Source organism: Rhinoderma darwinii, chromosome 13 (genome assembly GCF_050947455.1).
Source record: "Rhinoderma darwinii isolate aRhiDar2 chromosome 13, aRhiDar2.hap1, whole genome shotgun sequence".
Taxonomy (NCBI): domain Eukaryota; kingdom Metazoa; phylum Chordata; class Amphibia; order Anura; family Rhinodermatidae; genus Rhinoderma; species Rhinoderma darwinii.
In genome coordinates, this window is record NC_134699.1 from 38,447,900 (window position 1) to 38,468,908 (window position 21,009).

General features: G+C 41.1%; 1 protein-coding gene across 1 annotated transcript in view; it reads left to right on the forward strand.

Moving 5' to 3' along the window:
- ARHGAP40 (Rho GTPase activating protein 40) overlaps positions 1-14,108 on the forward strand; it is a 29,625-nt gene extending 15,517 nt beyond the window's left edge. Inside the window, exons 3-15 of the mRNA XM_075846828.1 lie at positions 1,151-1,371; positions 2,466-2,547; positions 2,759-2,886; positions 3,334-3,499; positions 3,679-3,770; positions 4,601-4,678; positions 4,961-5,120; positions 8,113-8,195; positions 9,553-9,759; positions 11,176-11,310; positions 11,972-12,132; positions 12,646-12,701; positions 13,517-14,108. Of these exons, the coding sequence (XP_075702943.1) occupies positions 1,151-1,371; positions 2,466-2,547; positions 2,759-2,886; positions 3,334-3,499; positions 3,679-3,770; positions 4,601-4,678; positions 4,961-5,120; positions 8,113-8,195; positions 9,553-9,759; positions 11,176-11,310; positions 11,972-12,132; positions 12,646-12,701; positions 13,517-13,623 (1,676 nt within the window). The 3' untranslated portion in view covers positions 13,624-14,108. The remainder of the gene's footprint in view (positions 1-1,150; positions 1,372-2,465; positions 2,548-2,758; positions 2,887-3,333; positions 3,500-3,678; positions 3,771-4,600; positions 4,679-4,960; positions 5,121-8,112; positions 8,196-9,552; positions 9,760-11,175; positions 11,311-11,971; positions 12,133-12,645; positions 12,702-13,516) is intronic.
- Positions 14,109-21,009: the final 6,901 nt, after the last annotated feature.

Genomic DNA, 21,009 nt, shown 5'->3' on the forward strand with positions numbered 1-21,009 from the left:
AATATTGTAAGAAAAAGTTATAGTTAAAAGAGTCTCATAAATACATAAAGAATTTATCATGTCATTTATGTGATTGTTCTAACAAGGTTGGAGCCTCCCTGTCGATCTATTTCTTTATATTGACATAGACAAGTCATCGTTCAATATTGATCCTACCTTTTGGGTTAAGTCCATGTTCTCTCTTAAGCATACTGCATATTCGGCTGGCCGGGTAAGGTGTAAGACCAGAAGTATCATAATGTCTGGTAGTAAATATGATATGTGTGTTTATGATATTGAAGACCATCCTCCAAACTCCTCAGTGCTTATGTTGATTTACATGTGTTTCAAAACTTAGTTCTAGACAATCTACTCAGTTTATTCAAGTAAGAGGGGACCTTATGACGAGAAGCAAAATGGGGTCCACCTCTGGGTGCTGACTTACTCCACCGTACAAATGCCATCCTGGGACATGCGGGTTCGGCACTCTTGCCCCTTTCCATTCCTCTTTCCCCTCTGGAGTTTGTGGGGCGTCACTGGGCAAGTTTACACCATCAGGGGGGAAGGGTTATAGGGCCAACTTGCAGCGGTCCACTTTGTCTGCAGAGGGGATGGGCAAGAGAGGGGAAAAAATAGACAAGAGAGTCTATAAATTCATGCAATTTGTTGTATTTTCTGTAGCATTTATTTGGAAGAGGACACATGAGGTCAAAATAGGTCCGATATTCAACAAATATCTGTGATCAAAGCCTCATAGTAATGGCAGTGCCCAGAGAACTTCCTATTTCTCCAAAAACAGCACCACATTCGTCTATGGGCTGTGAATAGTATTGCAAAACAGCTCAATGAGCTGGAATAAAAGGGCTGCAATACCAGTCCCAGCCCATGGACCGGAGTGGCACTGTTTCTGGAATATAGCAGATGATGATTTTTTATTTTTTTTCTAATCCCGGACAAACCCCTTTTAATATAGAGGTCAAGACTGATGTTGATACAGTGTCGATGGATACTTGCCAAATGGAAGAGAAGAATTCCAAAAACTAAACAGACTTAAAAATGTCAGTACTCAAAAAGGGATATTTGTGCAAAAAGAAATACAAAATAAAATAACAGGACTGGCATCGCATACATTGATCAGAGTCTGACTAGTCACTTTTTTATCTTATTTTAGAGGGGGAAGCAGAAGCCGATTGGCTGCAAGACACCGGTCTCTCCCCTCTTATTAGTGACCTGAATCCTACAGAAGACAACGTCTTAATCTTATCAACACTTACAAGAACACAGACTGCAGCCGTACAGCGTCGCCTCGACAGCTATAGTCGCTCCCTTCGGAAACGTTCCAAACAACCTGCACGGGATGTCAGGGATGTGTTTCACAGGGTTAGCAGAACTGTGAGTATCCTGAACTGTCGTGAAATCCACTATAACCATGGGATCACCATTCAAGACCATTGCTCCCAGAAGTTTTAGTAAATCCAGGCCCCACTGCGGTTATGACCCCGCCGTACTAGAGTCTTGAATGACATACCTGTCTAGTTATTAAGCAATAGATGTATTACAGCATAACTATGGAGCCGCGCTGGACTGAGAGTGGTCTGGTCCCCCAGGCAATAATGGTCATGGGCCCCTTATCAACCACCACAGTTATTGAGCCAGGTTAACACAATAGAGAAGATTTACTACTGTGTCCGCATCTGGAATGGGCTGAAAAATGCGTCTTTTTTTTTTGGCGCATTTAATTTAAGACTAATTTAAGAGCAGATATTTGCTCATCGCTAAAATATGTCTGGAAAAGAGTGTGGTGTAGCGGACATGGCTTAAAAGGAGCCAGATGAAAACTAAGCCAACCAAGAGGAGGTATAGGAAAAAGTGTCACGCAAGATGCGCCAAATTTATCATACGCCACTGTGTGATAAATTTGAGCCATCTTCAGCCTGGTCTAAGTCAGTCACATTGGTGGGATCACCATGTGGCCTCCTATAAGCTGGTGGTACAACGCTTTTGTAGTGCCGCTGTCATTTTGTTGTACCGATAGGCTGGTTTCAAAGTGGTCAGACCACAGCTGATTTGACATTGGTGGCATATCCTTGATATGTCACCGAAATCTATGACGAGACAGCCCCTTATCTGAGTGGTTCTGGGACCCTGCTAGCCATAAATCCCCCGGCACTACCCTAATAGTCAGTCCACCTCTGCTATGGAGTCTAGGTAACCATCCCTGTAAGACCTATCATGGAGGCCATATTCTTTGTCATCCAGTTAGTCCCGAAACAGATAACAGATTATTTACTGGTGTTTTATTTTTAATAGAGTAGGTTCCCTTTCCCATTATAATTTCCCAAATAATTATTGCTACATGTATATAGTTAATTGACATTAACCTGACGCATAGGGTAGAAATGTACTGAAGTCGTTCGTTCTTTTTTAGTACTTTTTTTTACCACACTTTTTATTTTTATTTTTTTAATTCCCTTATCGTCCTATAGAATATTGTTATGGAGGAGAATGAAATGGACAGAAGTAATAGAACAGAAGACCCAAATGTTTTCACGGAGAACACGCCAAAATGTAAGTGTGCAGATTTATTAATCCCTACATTCTAAATAATGTACAGCCAGATAAATAGAGCAATGGGATTAAGGTATTGTGTGGGATTAGAAACCAGGCATGTTTGCTGGATGTTCCAGTATGGGGCTGTAGGCTATTGAAGTTGCATTTTATTCCACCTTTGAAGATTAAATTTGTTGAATTATTTAATTACTAATTTTTTTCTTTTAAGCTCCTTCCAGCTTACACGGACACTCGGGAGGCTCTGATGTCTACAACATGGAGGTAGCATATTCAGATCAAGCCGCATTTGGTCACAATGAGGATTGCAAAACCGCCTGGCAACCAGAGTCTTTACCTGTAAGTGTCTTCTTTTTTTTTTTTTTTTTTTAAAGGGGACTTCTCACCAATTTGCCCACCTCCTATCACTTGGACAAGATCTCTCACGTCGCTACAAGGAAGAGTGTCATGTAAAACTTTGCTCTCCTGTGGTCAAAGTGGTAAAGTGAAGCCTTAAATAAACTAGTTGCCAAACATCACCACTACCATTGCCTAATTTATGGTCAGTAGCGCTTTGATAGAGTTTCCAATTTTTGCCATTTCCTGATCCAACTGGGGAAGTGCGCCACCTTCACCTCCCCATCAAGCTTACTTGCCAAGTGGAGAACCATGGAGTTCATTAAAGTGACAATTCAGTCATTGCTAATAGGTTCTTCTGACTTAATGCTTCATCAGCACCGAAACTTTTCTTCTCGTCATGACCATGCGATGGGCCTTACTCTGCCATTTTGCTTCTTTTGCCTGCAGCATTTTCAGATACAAAAGGGAAGGCTTGGTGTCACGCGGGTTTCTGACTTGTCGTCTTCTGACATGAAGCAGGTGCCTGCACTTGCTCTCATCGAACTGACTGCACTTTGTGATGTTTTAGAATTGGATCTTAAGAGAAATAAAGCAGCCAAGCGTAAGCCTACAGGTTAGTATCTACATGAACTTCCATCAACTTCAAGTATAGCTATAGTACAATGATGTATAGTGAACGCCTTCAGAAGTCTAGTTCATGATCTGTATGAAATCCATCTGAACCAATCTATACACTACACTAGTTTCTGTCCATACCTAGTGTTGTATGATTTAATCTATTGTCCCCTTTAGAGAGCCGGTTATTTGGAGTATCTCTCCCCGCTCTCCTGGAACAGGATCGGAAACTGATCACCAATACGCAGGTCCCACTCATCCTACAGGCGGTAAGGACTGAGCTGTGTCGCTTATCTTCTGACAAGAGGCTTTGTTTTTTTTATATAAATGGAGAAGTTGCCTGTAGCATGTTTTCATGAATGTTCCTCCTATTCGTTTGCACAATATTTCATTTGTTAGAGCTGCAGTTTGAACCTCAGAGCTGCTCTTTCATTTGTAATTTGTGGTACAAAAAAGGAACCAAGGTCAATAGTCATCCAGTCTAGATACAAACATAGTGCTGGCTTCTCTTCATTTTTCCTCTCTTTTTATATCCGCGATGGGTTTACTATTTTCATTATGCCTACTTTGTATACTTTGTACTTTGCCTACTTTGAATACAGCACAAGTGGAAGGCATTATTTTATAGAAGTAGTGCTGTCCACACAACCGACCACATTTACACTTCTAAATCTATATAACATGACATGGATTTTCTTTTACATGATAACCCCTACTGAGACATTCCTTTCCCCCTTAGGAAGGAATACCTGGAAACAAACTTGATACCCCTATCCTTATGTATACTTTTTTTTATTTTGGGGGGGGGGGGGTGGTTATGAAATAGAAATATATATATACACACTTATAAAACTACTTTAGTCATAGGCCTATGGTGGGCTTCATATATCAACAGTGTCTGCCTTTGTTCAGCATCCTTTCTAAACTCTTAAAAATGAAATATGGAAACTGGCAACAACAGGACTACTTTTCTTGAAGACCATTCTGATACATGAGCCTCCTCCTATAGAGTGGAGATATGTATTGGATGGGATATATGGGTTTTCATTGTATATGGTTATCACATAGATCATAAACAATATTCTGTATTCTTCTGCAGATCCTGAACTGTCTAGAAAAGAATGGTCTGGAGCTTCAGGGTATTTTAAGAATTTGTGGCTCACAGGCACGAATGAAGGTAATAAACATTTGTGGTACTAGATTTTGGAAGATGTTGGGCAGATTTGTCTCTCTAGATCGCAGTAGACCCCTTCTGTTGAAAATACAAAGTACTATGTATGTATAGGTGTGTGTGTGTGTGTGTGTGTGTGTGTGTGTGTGTGTGTGTGTGTATATATAGTTTAGTTATTTTTTTTAAGTATACCCTTTCTCCATATTGTTAAATATTCCAGACATCACGCTGATGGTTACATATTATTGTACAATAGTTTTCTCATATGTTCTTGTTGTTCCCTTGTAGTCCTTACAGCAGCGTCTAGAGAGGAATTTCTATGCTGGTCTCTTCTCCTGGGATGACGTTAATCCACACGATGCTGCAGGTCTCCTGAAGCTCTTCCTCCGAGAACTGCCTGTCCCATTACTTACTGCTGAATATCTACCTGCCTTCACTGCTGTGCAGAGTAAGTACTTGCACTAGAGCCACTAATATTAACTAGCGTGTGCCACATCCAATGCTTCACAAATAGTTTGCTTCGCTGAAATGACACCAGCTCGAAAATGGGCAGGACAATTCTTGATATTTGCCAGTGCGGTCAGGGGAGCTCCAGTTTGGACAATCCCAACTTTCTAGAAGATCCCTTAACCATAAGCTGATGACAAAGTGTCCCTCCACTGGCCACCCAGCGATCCACTGTAATCTGTGTGGAAACCGGTGAAGACTATAGTCCCTGCTTGCCTGGTCTGTGGTCTGAGTCTGCCCCTGGATGTTGCGTCCCATGTAACTACTGCAGCCTATGATTGGGTGTAAATGTCATCACAGGAGGTTGGGAGCAGTACGGTATCGCTATAGAAACACCAGGGGACGTGATTACGGACTTTCTTTTTTTATTTTAAATTGGAAATGGTGCTTTTTTTAAAATTTTTCTACTTTATACACAGCACAAATCGCAACAGTTGGGGAAAATTCACAACAAAACTGCAACCATTCTGCAGCATAAATTGACATTCTGTGGAACTTGTTAAAGTTCATCCACTTTGCTGCTACTCTAATACGCTGTGGATATTCTGCTCGCAAATCTACATGGAAAATCTGCAGCAATTCTATGTGTGAACGTATACTTAGGGGTCAATTTCCCTTCAGCGCCACACAGCATTACGTAGTGCCCAATCAGATTGTTGGTCATCTGTGAAATACATGACTGGAGATACTCTTTGTACCCTTTCTCCACTCTGGCCAAGAGATGAGAATCCTTAAAAGTTACCCCTACTCAGAATTCCTTAATAGGGTATGTGAAAATGGGGTTTCTAAACTAGACAAGACCTTTTAAAGAGTAACACAAACAAAAAATTCAGTCTTTGGTAGAGGTATCTCTATTTTTTACTTTTTTTTTTTTGTGTCCCAAGATTTTCTCTGAAAGTTTAAAGGAAACGGAGGAATCAAAGAAAATCCTAAAACTCAAGCTTGCATCTCGATTGAGCCCTTAAAAACATCCTTGTTTAAAAAGAACCTTCCACTACCCCAGACCTGTGCAGCGGAGTGCACCAGCTTATAGGCGCTGCTGCACAGCCTTCGGGGGAATTTGAATTAGCTGTGTAGTCTAAGCCGTTCTGGAGATATTGGCGCCCGATATGTAAATTAGCCCCTGTACTGTCAGAGGGGCGTTTCTGTACATAGAAAGGCAGGGGGCATGAGAGTCAGAGCTCTGACAATGTCCACACAGTAGAAGCCGCTCTGACACTGTCCACATCTGATTGATCTTTCTGCTGCGTGTGCGCACGCACTCTCTGCCACTCTCCTGCTACTGTCAGCAAGTGATGAGAAGACTGACCTCGCGAGAGAGGAGAGCAGCGCGTGCAGCAGTGCCTATAAGATGGTGCACTCGGCTGCACAGGTCTGGGGTAGTGAAAGGTTCTCTTTAACTATATTTAAAGGGGTTGTATGAGATTATAAAAACATGACTGCTATCTTTCAGAAACAAAACCCATGGACAGGAGTGGTGCTGGGGTATTGCAGTTCACTCCATTTTGCTTAAATGAGGTTGCTCTGCAATATCACACATAGCACCACTCTTGTCCATGGGCTATTTCTAGAATCGATTAGTCGTGTTTTTCTTGTTCCACGGTGCCTCTAAGATCACTTCGTAAGATGACGTTTCAGATCTTATGAGTTCTTTGCAAATGTGCAGCTTTGCAGGTATCTTGCCTTGCTCTATTAAAATAACACTTTTGACCAAACATTCATTTTATTATGGGAATTGGGACTGATAACTGTCAACCAATCAATTATTCCGTCATAAGCATACCTCCCAACATCTGAATTCCAAATCACAGAATAAGTTTGGTAAGTCGTACCCCTGCTATGCTCAGGAATGCCCCCTAAAAATTCCTATGCCATGAATGCTCCTTTTTGAGACCCGGTTCATTGGAAAGTACTGTGAAAAACGGGACTGTTGGCAGGTATGACCATTCATTCTCCCAGATCTTTAGCAATCTATACTGATCACGTCAGCAGCCTGGTAAGGCTCGTTCTGTGGCCCTAAGTACGTTGTTGCTGTGAGGAACAGGTCCCCTATTTAAACCCCACAAGTGTCTTGTTCTATTATATATGATTTATTTGTGGTTATGGATTGCGGCCATGTAGTAAGGGAAGTGATTTCCCACATTACTTCAGGTAAAAGTACTGCATAAACTCCAGTAGGAGGTCAACTGAATAATGTATTGCCTGGCATGTGTGGGCAGCACTGCACTAAGTTAAGATAGTTCTTAAAGGGGTTTGCTCATCAGGCACATTTATGACATATCCACAAGATATGCAATAAATGTCAGATAGATGTGGGTCCCACCTCTGGGACCCGCACCGATCTCTAGAACAGGAACCCCTAAACTCCGTTCTGCGTTTCTCGGTTCTCGCTGCCTCCCAGTCACTTCCTAATTACATGGTCGGAAATTACAAAAACAGAGTAGCTCACTGTGCTATGCTGTTTTCGTAACTCCCATAGAAGTGAATGGCCGTTACGGAGGCGGCGTAGCTCGCGTGCTACCTGATTACATTTTTGGAAGTTCCGAAGGGGCCCAGGAGGCAGCGGGTACTGAGAAAGGTAGAACGGGGGATTAGGGGGCCCCGTTCTAGAGATAGGTGCAGGTCCCAGAGGTGGGACTCGCATCTATCTGACATTCATGGCACATAATGTGGATGTGCCATTAATGTCCCTGATGGACAAACCCCTTTAAACCTACTGTTTGAGAGCTGGATTTCTGCATATAAAGTCTGAGTTGTTTAATGAAGACGAAATTCCAGACAACAGATGATCATCATCATTGTATACTGGGAAAACCGGTTTATCTTGTATACTTTCCTAATATTATCTGTGCTGTTTACATCATGGCTTTTTAAATTATAGTTTGAATTGTGTTTTATAATGAAGAAATTAAACACTTCTATTTTTCATGCAGAAATCAGTGATTTAAAACAAAGACTCCAAGCTCTGAACCTACTTATCTTGGTCCTTCCAGAGGCTAATCGCAGCACCTTAAAGGTACTATTAAATTATACTAGTCTTCCAGTCTGTACCTGGTCTGCTCACGCAGCAGCATTGACTCGATCCTGTAGATGAAAGTTTATGTTTTGCGCTTTTGTTTTATATAAAAATATTCTTCTGCCATATAAGAAATAAGTTTTCGTTAAAATTATTACAATTTCCTCATCCAACCATCTTTCAAAATAATAAACTTTTAAATGATATGAATGAAGAGGTCTTTAGTGTACAATATACACTCATGTACTGTAGCTAACCGCTAAAGGGATTATCTACTTTGAACAATTCTTGTTTGTTAGAATTGTCCCCTGATGATATGCAGAGCACAAGATGTCATGCAGCTGAAACCCCCCAGGAATCGGCTATAATCTGTGAGGAAATAAAGTAACAAGTGTTTAACTGCTCTGCAGCACCACCGCAGGGCAAATAAAGTATTACACAGTGTTCTTATAAATCAATAGACTGTCTGTGTAATTCATGGACGTGTGGGGTCCACCAGAAGCAAGGAGGCTCTTTATAGCTGCTCTCCGCTCTGGCTAATAGAGTGGGACTTCCTCAGAATGCCATCTATGAATACTTTGGTCACACCTTCAATACCATACTCGCTATATTCTTTGTAGTGTCAGCCTCATAGCAGTGCAGAACATGTTTGATGCACTTTGCTTTCTTTCTATTCCTGGGTGGTCCTAACCCTGCACTTATTTGTGTCATTCATATATATATATATATATATATATATATATATCTATCTATCTATCTCAAGTATGCAGTAGACCACACACGTCTACAGGATGACGAAAAAGCCTACATACATAGGGTATTGTAGTTTCCAGTTCCTGGATTGGTCACCATGGTCCTGTAGAGCGGCCTCCAAACCTTAGCCCACTTGATTTTTACTTATGGGGCACTTGAAGACCACTGTGTACCAGGAAAAGACATAAAACCTGAATGGCCTAGAGGAACAATTTTGAAATGGAATTATAACCTCAGACACCCGATGTATTAACACAAGTTCTGCAAAACTATCGTATTGTGATGAGCCCAACAATGGCAAAGACGGAGAAGAAGAGAACAAATAGACTGATGGAAGTTTACTGAATGGTGGTTACTTTTATATTCCGATATTTTGTACAGTATCTTCTACTAATATCCATTATGCACATCCAAAAGAAAAATTTAGTGGACCGCAGCCCGTAATTTCTTAAATTTCTCTATTAGAATTGGTATTTTACTCCTTTTATTTATATATTGCATTTCCAATTTAACTCTGTGTAACGTTCGTCTTCTGTACCTGAGATACTACTTCTGTACGCCCATCGTTGCCTATAGTCCGATAACCTATTCCCCTGTCTTGTAGGCATTGCTGGAGTTTCTCCGTAAAGTGGCTTCTCATGAAAAGTGTAACCTGATGTCTCTGTGGAACATTGCCACCATCATGGCACCTAACCTTTTTCTCTATCGAGGGAGCGGGGTCAAGAGCCAAGAGGGTGGAGAGAAACAACAGGCAGAGGGAGTGGCTGGGCTGGTTATGGCTATGGTGCATTACCAAGACCTGTTGTGGACGGTGAGTACCTTTTTTTTTTTTTTTTTTTTTTTTTTTTTTTTTTTTTTTTTTTCATTGTTCTTAATGTATTGTGCCATGTTCATATGGCCGGTTAGACCTATAATACAGACTTTCCTCTAGCTCAAGTTAAATTATGAAATGCCACACAAAATGTGTCTCAGAGGCAGCACAAAGACAGCATAGATACATAACCCCTCATGTTATCTCCAACCAGTTCACTGCATCCCACCACCCCAAGCTTCACCATCTCAAAGTACAAAGTGTATGAAAGAAAGACATATTCTACAACTAACAAGCTCTACAAAATGATATAATGAACTTTCCATTGCACACAGTGGAGAGACCGGGTGTATTGGAAAGTATGAATGTCTATTGTTCAATTCTATTGTTGACCCCTTCATGCCTCTAATATGTAGATTCACGTCCGAGCCGCATGTGCCATTCTTCCAGTATCTTCCGCACCGACTCTTCCACGCTTGCTGGTACGCCCCTCACGTGACGTCACGATCACATGGTACACTGAGTGTACCATGGGAGGTATATGGAGCCGTGCCCGTAATCAGGAAGTGCCGGCGTCACGGCACAGAGTTTATTTAATCATTAGCGCGCTGTGTGGCAACGGGGGCTCTGTGGACCCCCCAGGCTTAGGGGCCCAGTCGTAACTGCGGCCGCTGCGACCCCCTATAGCTACGCCACTGGAATTATTACAGGAAGTAAAAGGGGAAAAATGTATAACTTTTAATTTATGCAAAAAATAATTTCATCTGTTGAAACTGGACAACCCCTTTAATATATGTGGAATCAGAGGAAGAGCCAGTATTAGGGGGTGACACACAGGGCAGTTCCCAGGGCTTCTGTTTTGTAGAAAGCACTTGAGGACAAGAACCCTGGGAGAAAACGAAGACCACCCACTGAGAATGAAATTGTATCATTTGGGAACTATATGATCATATTATGTGTGGTCTTTAAGGGAACATTATTTTGATACTGCATAGTATTTGAGCAATATATTCTAATAATATTTATATAGTGCCAACATAGTCCCCAGGGTTTCACAATTGAAGGAATGAACAAGTCAAATGACCAATGAACAAACAATCGGATAGAAGGAGAGAGGTCACTGTGTTTGTGAGCTTACATAGAACGATTATGTGGGCTGTATATGACAGTGTTATCTTGGCACTTTATGGTGGCCTTGAAGTATGAGAAAAATTTCTCAAGGGACCATTTTCTGTGGGCCCTGATGTCCGGCAGTTGCTTTGAACTCTACCACTATAGGATGGGGGAAAGTTCATGTTGGTGGGTGCACAGGTCAAAAGATCTTTAGACTGAAAATGATTTTATGTCTATTCCTGGATGAAGTTTGTAGTTACGTTTTAGTTTGGTAAGGTGTATATATCATATTATTTTGTTTAGGTTCCAACTTTCTTGCTGTCCCAAGTCCGCAAGATGAATGAGAACAGCACTAAGCGATTCAATGAGCGACGACTACTCCATTTCCTGCGTAAAATCAACCTTGACAAGGAAAGACCGGAGAAGAATCACACAGAGGTGTGTAGAGGTTTGGGCCACTTACCATGGATTATTGGATATTTTCTGTGGTAGTTCAATAATGGCATAGTAGAATTATATTATAACAATGTATATATTTAGTTTGATCTGTAGCTTATGTGAAAGCATACATTATACTAAATCGAATCTGTTACTGAGACAGAGGCCCCAACAGCCCCCACTGAACACCCCCTTGAACTTCCAACTTGTGGAGAGCGCATTAGGAATCTGGCGCTGTATATTAAACAACCAATCCTTCTCCCTGATTGGCTTAGAGGGACCACCTACAGGCTTTTAACTTGCTACTGAGGGGAACAAGTTGGTTTACTAATGCCACATGCTACCTTGTGCCTGATTGTGAGTTTGCGGGTGGGGTGTAAGGGCCTATTAATTTGGTGCGTATGGGTGCCCCATTAGTTTAGCGCTACATCTGATAGATGCCATAATTTAAAGAGGTCTTGATGACAAATTCTCTTATCACTTATTACAATGTACAGACCATACAGCCCAAAAAAAATTACATTGCAAATTCATCTCTGTTGGCTTAAGCCTTATGAATTTCGGCTTCCGCCATTGTGTGCGAGTAAAGAATGAAATTGTTTATTCTGAATTTCACAGATTAAAAAAAATTAACAATTTCCTGTCTCTTCCTCATTTGCAGCCCTGTAAACAAGTAAAGATTCGAGCATCTATATTTGTGAAAGACTCCTTGGCTATTCAACTGAATGAAGGCATGCAGGCAGCAGATGTCTTAAAGAAATTCCAGGAGCATTTGACTCATCGTAGCTGGCAAATGGTCAGCACCATGGGTCTTATCAAATGGTACAAATCTTTTAGTTATCAAACTATTAGAATCATGATTATCTATGAAAATATCGGCCGTAATCTTTGGGGGAACTCGGGAGCAAGTGTTCAATTACCCTGCAGCATTACCAGAGGGGAAATTAAGTATTACATCCTTCCCATTTATTTCCATAACCTGTTTGAGGACTTGCGGGGTGCTTCAAAGCTCTGGCTAATAGATAAGTGTCCTGAATGGGAGACCCCCTTCTATTAACTGGGTATTTAAAAACTCGTTCTTGCCAGAAAAACAAAATGGAAAATGTATTTTTAATTGTATTAAATCGTGTATTCTTTGATTGTTGTAGTTCTAAGAATAATAAATTCAGTGATTTTTAAAACAAAGATTTAAAAAACAAACTTCTAAGTAAAAATTTCCCATGACTAATAAACTAACCAGCACTAATTCCTGATGCTCCGGTTTCCTTCACCATTATTTTTTCTTTTACCTTTTTTCTGCTGAATTAACTTTCCTCATGTTCTCTCTTTTCTCAGTAATAGTTCATTTTCGTTTTCCAATCTGGAGCTTTATGAAGTTGGAGGAAATATTGGTAAGAATTTTCCTACTTTTCCCAGATATAAGTTTGACATAAACATTCGAAAGCTATCAGATGAGCAGCATCAACCGCAACTCCCATTAACATGCCTGTTTGGCTTCGTCAGATGCAAATATTAGTGTATTTTCAATAGATTGAGATAAGCAGTGACAATAATACCCTGATTCTGATTCTCTTCAGTAAATAAAAAATGCACTTTATGGCCAAAAGTATTGGACACCTACACATTACACCTACAGGAGTTTTTATGACTTCCCATTATAAATAAATAGACCTTACATTTCTAGCATACAATTGTCCACAATACATTAAGATTTCCCTTCACTAGAACTAAGGGGCCTAGGCCAACCGCTGAAAAAACAACCCCATAGCATTATCCCACCTCCAGAGTGCTCCGTTACTCCCCAGAACACGTGTCCACTGCTCCAGAATCCAGTGCTTTGCACCACTCCATCTGACGCTTGGCATTGTGCTTGGTGATGTAGGACAAATCTTTGTAAAGGCGACTGAATGTCTAGGTGCTTGATTTTGTTACACCTGTGGTAATGCGACTGAATGAAACACATGAATGCAAAGAGGTGTGTCCAAATACTTTTGTCCATGTAGTGTATGTGGAAAGTAAAGTTCTAGCCTGCTGCATCTTTCCTTGATAGCGGACTCATGGGGACTATCAGACAAGCCCCATGGACACGAGATTGTCAGCAGATTACATTAATATCAGCAGGATCTGCCAACTAAAGTCTATGGCCATATTTTCTGCAGTAGGAGATAATGGAAAGCCGTAATTTATCTGATGTCTCTCTACCTAGGTGAACACTGCCTGGATCCTGATACCTACTTATTGGACTTGTACAATGCCAACCCTAATGGAGAATGGGTGATTAAACCAAGTCCTCCTTCAACACCGACTTTATAGGGACCGTTTATTGCTTTACAAATGGTCATGGAATTGCTGGACCCTGGAGAGTTGGAGCTCCCCAATTTATGGGGCATGAAGTCTTCTCTAGCTGCGTCCTACATAGATTGCTGCAATGGCTGTTTATAGAAGATACTCTGGCAGGGGTCCATGTCGTGTCCCCTCGTCCATACGATGCTCCAGTAGCGTGATCTGAGAATCCGGTATACCTATGTATCATGAATATCTAATGGCTGCATTTTTCATTGCCACAAACATTTAGGTGGAAGTATTCATTCCTAAATCAAAAATGTGAATAGTTAAATAGGATTAATGGAGTGATAACATTGCACTTCTTAACCACCAGAGGGCATCTTCCTCCCTTTTTGTATTTTGGCCGCAGATTTTTGAGATCCATCTCCTGGTGTATTGTACGATGCCGTTTATTAATTCTATATGTTGATACTGAGCTAGTCTCTCTTATTTTTTTACGTCAAGTTTTTGTTACATCTGTATATAAAATACAATAATTAAAACATGAAGCTAATGAATGTTTCTAGAAAAAAAAAAACCTGTCTCCTTATTTATTTTGTGTTCACCTGTATGTTGCTAGTATTTTTTTATGACTACACGATCATCGATGAGAGGAGACCGGCTCTAGATTATCAGGACAGGCAGCTGCATGCGACTGCAAAATGACTGTAATTATAAAATCGTCAAGAGTCTGTACCGCTGGGGAACAAAGACATTTAATGGGGGGTATTAGAGCGGACGAGGGGTGTCACCAGATGCAAGTATTAACCCCTTCGTGCCAAATTCATCTTTTGTCCGTGTGCATTCATATGTATGATTAAACCTACATGATTCCCACCTTAACCTGGCACTGAAACCTTGCCCACTATACCGTGGTAAGGGCATGTGAATATGCGGATCAAGGAAATACCCAGACGTGTTACTCAGCCACAGGGAGGGTGCTGTAAAATGATTAAAGATGGCGGCTTATGCACCTGTCTGCTCGTGCTTTTGTTTGCCTCCCAGTAAGCGATATATCCATTATTATCAACACATTTTTTTTATTGCCGTTCGATCTGTTCTATTTGTGATCGTTACAGTACTATGGACCGAAAAAGGAAATGATGCTGTTTATAAGCAGACAAGACCTCCTTCGTGAATCCCATATTGCTGCACGTAGTCTATACCGTTCCACATGAACAGCGCCTTCTGTTTTTTATTATGGTTTGGAATAAAGTTTTGCTTGTTAACATGCTGCATGTTGACTGACTCCCGTTGCTCACTTGCTGCCATCCATTTTGAAAGAATGTTGATGTCGGACATTTTGTCCCCTGTGTTGTCACTTGGCGTCATGCTCCCTCCCTCTGAACTCCGTCGTGCGTTATGACCAGAGGGTTTTTCAAATGTTGCTGGAATTGTTTTCCGTGCTTCGTGCCGTGATTACCTCCTCTGCTTCCAAGCCATTCAGCCATGGAAATGATGCCTCCGTTATCAGCAAAGTGCAGGCCTTGCAGTTGCCTGGCAACCCAGATTGGTCCGTGGCTGAGCCTATCCGAAATAACTGCGCCCTCCCCAAAAATAGCTTAGCCTTTCACGAAAAGCAGAGATTTATCATAATGACTGGGGGTTTGGAGATATGAAGTCTAGGGATATTCTCCCTTATTTGTGGGTACGCGTATCTCCGTGCCGATTAAAGGGCTGTTTTTCCTCAGAAGTAGTCTGTGCACGTAGATGTCTGCCTGAAGGAATATTGTAAACTAAAACTCGGTCAGATTTTTTTTTTCCCCTTCCATTGCATAGTATTAACTGTTTAGATGCCTCCTTCTCAACACTGTACTCCACTAGAGACTTTGATAGCAGTTCTTCCTTAACAACCAGGGACATATCGAGAAGCTCTTAGGCCTGGATGTGAAGGCTACACCTAACTGCCCCCCCCTTTCTCTTCCGACTATTACTTCCCATGATCATAACAAGGTCTCCAAAAAAGACCCTCTTATTAATGGTATCTATGCGTTAGGCCGTATTCAGGTTTGGTGTATTAGTTTGTAGGTTTTTGTTGCAGATTCCGCACTGAAAAACTACAAGTGAAGTGATGCAGGGCGGAACAAAAAAACGTATGGATGTTGGGGCATGCTGTGGATTTTGAAATCTGTGCCATGCCCCATATTTTGCAGATTTATTGCAATTTTTAATTACAAAGTATGAAATTTGCAGCAAAATGTATGTGACCCACGTAGATTTTACCAACGATTTGCAGGCAATTCTGCTGCCAAAAATGTCTGCATAATCTGAATATACGCATAGTCTCCTTCACACGCGCAATTTTTCTGTCAGTTTCAGGCTCGATTCACACAGTGTTTTACTGCTTTTTTGCTTTATTTTTTTATTTTAGTGGGGTTTTTTTTAAGTGTTTTTTTAGTGCGGCCAGATGTTACATTAAAGTGTATGGTAAAATATCAAGTGCACTACATACAACTGCATTTTGGCTTGTGGCAATTTTGTGGTCCGTAGCGGTTTTTTCAAAACGCAGCTTGCTCTAGGTATGGCTTTTTTTCCTATAGGCTTCCCTATAGGACTTAAAAAATGATATAAAAAAGCCTGCATAGAATGACACTAAATTTAAAACCGCAGGTTACAATTTAATTTTTTTGATGCAGTTTAGACCTCCTTCCCACAGAATCTTTCTGGCGTTTTTTTAAAGTAGGCCTAAACTGCAACAAAAAAAAAAGCGCTTCTAAAAACGCTAGCGATATTAAAATAAAACATGCGTTTTTGGTGGTGATTTTTAAGTGGTATCATTTTGTACATGCTTTTTTTTCTGGCCTTTTTTGAAGTCCTCCATAGAAGCCTATGGGGAAAACGCTATACCCAGATCTTGCCGCATTTGGAAAAAAACGCCACTGACCACAAAATTGCCTCAAAACACCACAAACCAAAACGCAGTTGTGTGTAGTGCATTTTATATTTTACTGTAAACCTTAATGTAACATCTGGTTGCACTACAAATCGCATAAAAACAAAAGCTGCAGAAAATGCCATTAAACGCCCTGAAAAAACATGCAAAAACGCAGAAAAAACACTGTGTGTGAATCAAGCCTTAGCATCTCAATATCCAGCAACATATAGTACATAAATATTGATTATTCGGGGATCAGATCGGATGGACACCCACAAGTTCCAGGCAGCGTTGAATTAATATTCAATTATGTGAACCCTTCCCTCATCTTCTAATCACTCAGCTTGTATTAGTCTCGCTCAGAAATCGTGTTGCTGGGGGATACACCCGCCTCTGATTTTGAGGGGTTTCAGTACGCCCCCCCACCTCTGCTCCCGTAGCCTGTCATAATGGCGTCCTCCCCCTCCTCTCACTCTGATTGTGCATAAGTATAGAAAATTGTCCTATTACAGGGAAAATTGCAGCTTTGAAATCTGTAAAGAAAGTGGAGCAGAGCGGGGGGGGGGGAGGGGACAGAGCGAGTAAACAGGCAGGGAGTAATGCTGACTACTATTGTAGGATTGTGTTAGTAGTAAATTATAGGGAGATCTGAAAATTAAGACTAGAAAAAAATAATTGTATCTATGTGAATATGTATTCTCTTGAACATGCAGGATCCATTTGTGCTGCTTCGTGTATGTGGTTATCAGTTCCTACTTGCAGCATCAGGAACCGTGTATTCAGTTCTCTTCATATCATTCCTCTGTTCTCTAGGTATTTCGCTCCTTCTACGAAATTGTATAAGTATTATTATTAATTTATAATAAGGTGTAGCTGACCCCTGATATTTATAGTCCTTCTGGCGTCAATTTTCGGCAGTGGGCTCTTTGAGCCCCTTCGGACACGGAGGACCTAGGTGTGCTATAGTTATGCCGCTAATAAGAAGTGAGAGCACTGTCTTTATGGGCTTACAATCTATAAGAGGAAGGGTCAAGATGCCAAGAATCAATACATGTTGTCGTTTTATCATGGTAGACTATAGGTTGTGTTAGGAGTTGTCCGGTTTCAGCAAATTAATGTTATTTTTTGCATAATTAAAAGTTACACAATTTTTCCAATATTCTTTCTGTAATAATTCCTAACGGTTTTCAAGATCTCTGCTTGTTGATATTTAGTAGGAACATTCACATTCAACATGTTTTTATCCTTTATTCTGATCTAAAAACAGATTATAGAAACTGAATATACAACGCAAATGTGCACTTAGCCTTAGGACTCATTCAGACGAGCGTAATACTCGTCCGTGTGCTGTGCGTTGAAATCACTCACAGCACACGGACCCATTCATTTCATAGGGGCTATTCAGACATGCGGGAGTTTTCACACAGCGAGTGTCCGTTGCGTAAAACTCACTGCATGTCCTATATAAGTGCGTTTTTGCACACCTGGTCACCCATTGAAGTCTATGGGTGCGTGAAAAACAGGGACAGCACACGGACGACATCCGTGTGCGCTCTGTGTTTCACGCATCAGTTACGTTGAAAATCGGAGAAATAAAAAAAAAAAGTGCTTGCGCGGACGTGAAAAATGCATGCCACACGCAAAGCCCACTGATGGCAATACGCAGCGCACACGGACATGAAATGTAGGAAAAACGCTGCATTTTTTTACATGCGCAAATCATACACGTTCGTCTGAATGTAGCCCCAGGGTATGTTCACACGCTTGCCAAAAAACGTCTGAAAATACAGAGCTTTTTTCAAGGGAAAACAGCTCCTGATTTTCAGCAGTTTTTTAATTAACTAACGTTTTTCGCGGCCGTTTTTGGAGCTGTTTTTCTATAGAGTCAATGAAAAACGGCTCCAAAAACGGCTCAAGAAGAGACATGCACTTCTTTTTCACGGGCGTTTTTTTACACGGCCGTTTTTCAAAACACCCGTGTAAAATAAAGGACCCGTCTGAACAGAACGCGGTGTTTTCCATTGAAATCAATGGGCAGATGTTTGGAGGCGTTCTGCTTCCGATTTTTGAACATTTACAGCCCGAAAAACGGCAGAAAATAAGCCATGTGAACATACCCTGAGACTTAAAATGTTAAATGGCAGAGAGCGGTGATCTACGAGCGGTACAACTACATTGTACTTTTCAGTAACATTTGTTTTTACAACCGCATCCAATTTCATTACATATATGTTGGTTTTGATGCCTGTTTCAGCAGTACCCCTAGCAACGTCTGTCCCTGAACTCATTGCACTAAACTCTCATCACCCCCTCTTCCAGCAGCGGAGCAGTGTCTCTGTGCAGCAGGAGATAACGCCTCAACAATGCCCAGGACGCCTGCGATATGTGTAAATCCCCCCAGTGCTGTCAGATAAGAGCATCCCAGCATCACACGGGGCTGAGACTAGAGCCCGGAGAGGATCCTGTCATCTGAATGTGTGTCTATTGCAGCCTGTGACATGAAACACAATGTACAATATATCTACACGCCGCTCCGCATAGAATACAAAGATTTTCCCCAATACTCCTTTCATAATATGTGTTCTAAGCCCAACACTTATGTTGATGTGTTAAATTAATGGCTATGGGTACCCAAAGCTTGGTTTACATATACAGATCCCCCCCAACCAACATACCCGATGTCCAGACAGCAGGTTTCAGAGGTTTCAATCGCACCAGAAGCCTGAGGGTGCCCAAAGGTCCTTTGCCCCATATGAGGAGACCATATCACCATAACTATAAGGGTGATATGATTGTAAAAAAAAATTATGCCCAAAATGGACAAGTTCAATAAGTCAGATTACTTGACTATACACACGTAGTGATCAGTGGTATGATTCAGCATCGACCCAACCTAATATAATCTCTGTTGTAGATATTATAATGGACAGTAATACCTCTTTTCTTATTAATGAAAGGGTGTAGCAGGGGAAAAGGGGTCAGATGGGGCCCCAGGTTCTGGTTGTCCGGGATGGCTGCCAAAAACCACTCTGCTTTTGACAGCTTTAGGGTATGTTCACACGGCTTATTTTCAGCATTTTTTTGGGCCGTAAACGCCCTAAAAAACGGAAGCTGAACGCCTCCAATCATCTGCCCATTGATTTCAATGGGAAAAATGGCGTTTCGTTCCAACGAGGCATGTCAATAGAAAAACAGCTCCAAAAACGGCTGCAAATAACGCGGCCAAAAAACGGCTGAAAATCAGAGGCTGTTTTCCCTTGAAAACAGCTCTGTATTTTACAGCCGTTTTTCGTTTTGCGTGTGAACATATCCTTAGACTGCTTTAGAGCCATGGCAGCTAACTGAATGTTCCTTCTCACCTAAAGGAAATCAAGTAGCGACACTGAGGTGATTCTGAAGATTGAGTTAATGTCCAATGATTAGCGCTATTGTGTAGAAATGCTAAAAATGTTCCAGTTCGTTCTCCATACTGGTTATATGTACTGGGTTATCGGGATGTGAGGTGTTCATTTTCAAAAATGTGTTGGGAGTATTACATGTTAAAGATGGCGACAGATGAGGCGATAATTCAGTCAATGAAACCGATGATTGGTGGTTTGGTTGATAATTGTGTCTAGGGTGATGAAAATTTAGGCCATCGTTTTGAAAATTTCTCAGATGTTCCTAAAAATAATTTTAGTCACAAGTCATTATTGAAGCAATTGTAACCTATAGCAATGGTCATCCTAGACCTTCCCTCAGGGACCATTGCAAAACTGCAATAGTTATGATCTGAATATGACAAATGTTATGCTCTTACAACTGTTATGCACAGATAGATTTATTTTTTTATGATGTCCACACTCAACAAGTACCAGAACTACTATTAATTTTTTTTAATTATGCAGAAAAGTACCAGAACAATATTTTAAAAAATGTCCGATCCCTTTGCATGAACGTCTGTTTACTGATCAACGTTCCATTAGTGAGAAATATTGTCGTAGTGATAGGATCGGGAAAGTCTTCCCCTCTATGGCCAGCCATCGTGACATCATTGTACTAAACATAATAGTCTGGGCTACTAATAGTTATGAAATTGAGGCAAAGTGGACCTTTGTAAAAGATTTACTATCAAAACACTAGGACCAGGGATTATACTCATCCCAGCGGATTGTCAGTGATTCCAAAACCTCACTTTTGGACCCCACAGATTACACATAGGGATCACTGGGGACTACAAAACCTTGGCTCCTGGACCACAAAGTATCAGGCAATTAAAAGTTCCCCTGACTGTCGTTTACAGAAAGGTGAATGTACCACTAACCACCCTGGAACAGATGTTGAGCATTTCACTGTTATCTCGGATCTTAGTGTTCGGTGGGACACGGCACTTTTCCACCTAAAATCAAATGCCGGACAGTGAATTCATCATTGATCATTATATACAGAAAAAATAACTGCAACAGAACAATCCAGTACCAGACAATGGATATAGCACTGAGGAACTGAACTGAAGGGTA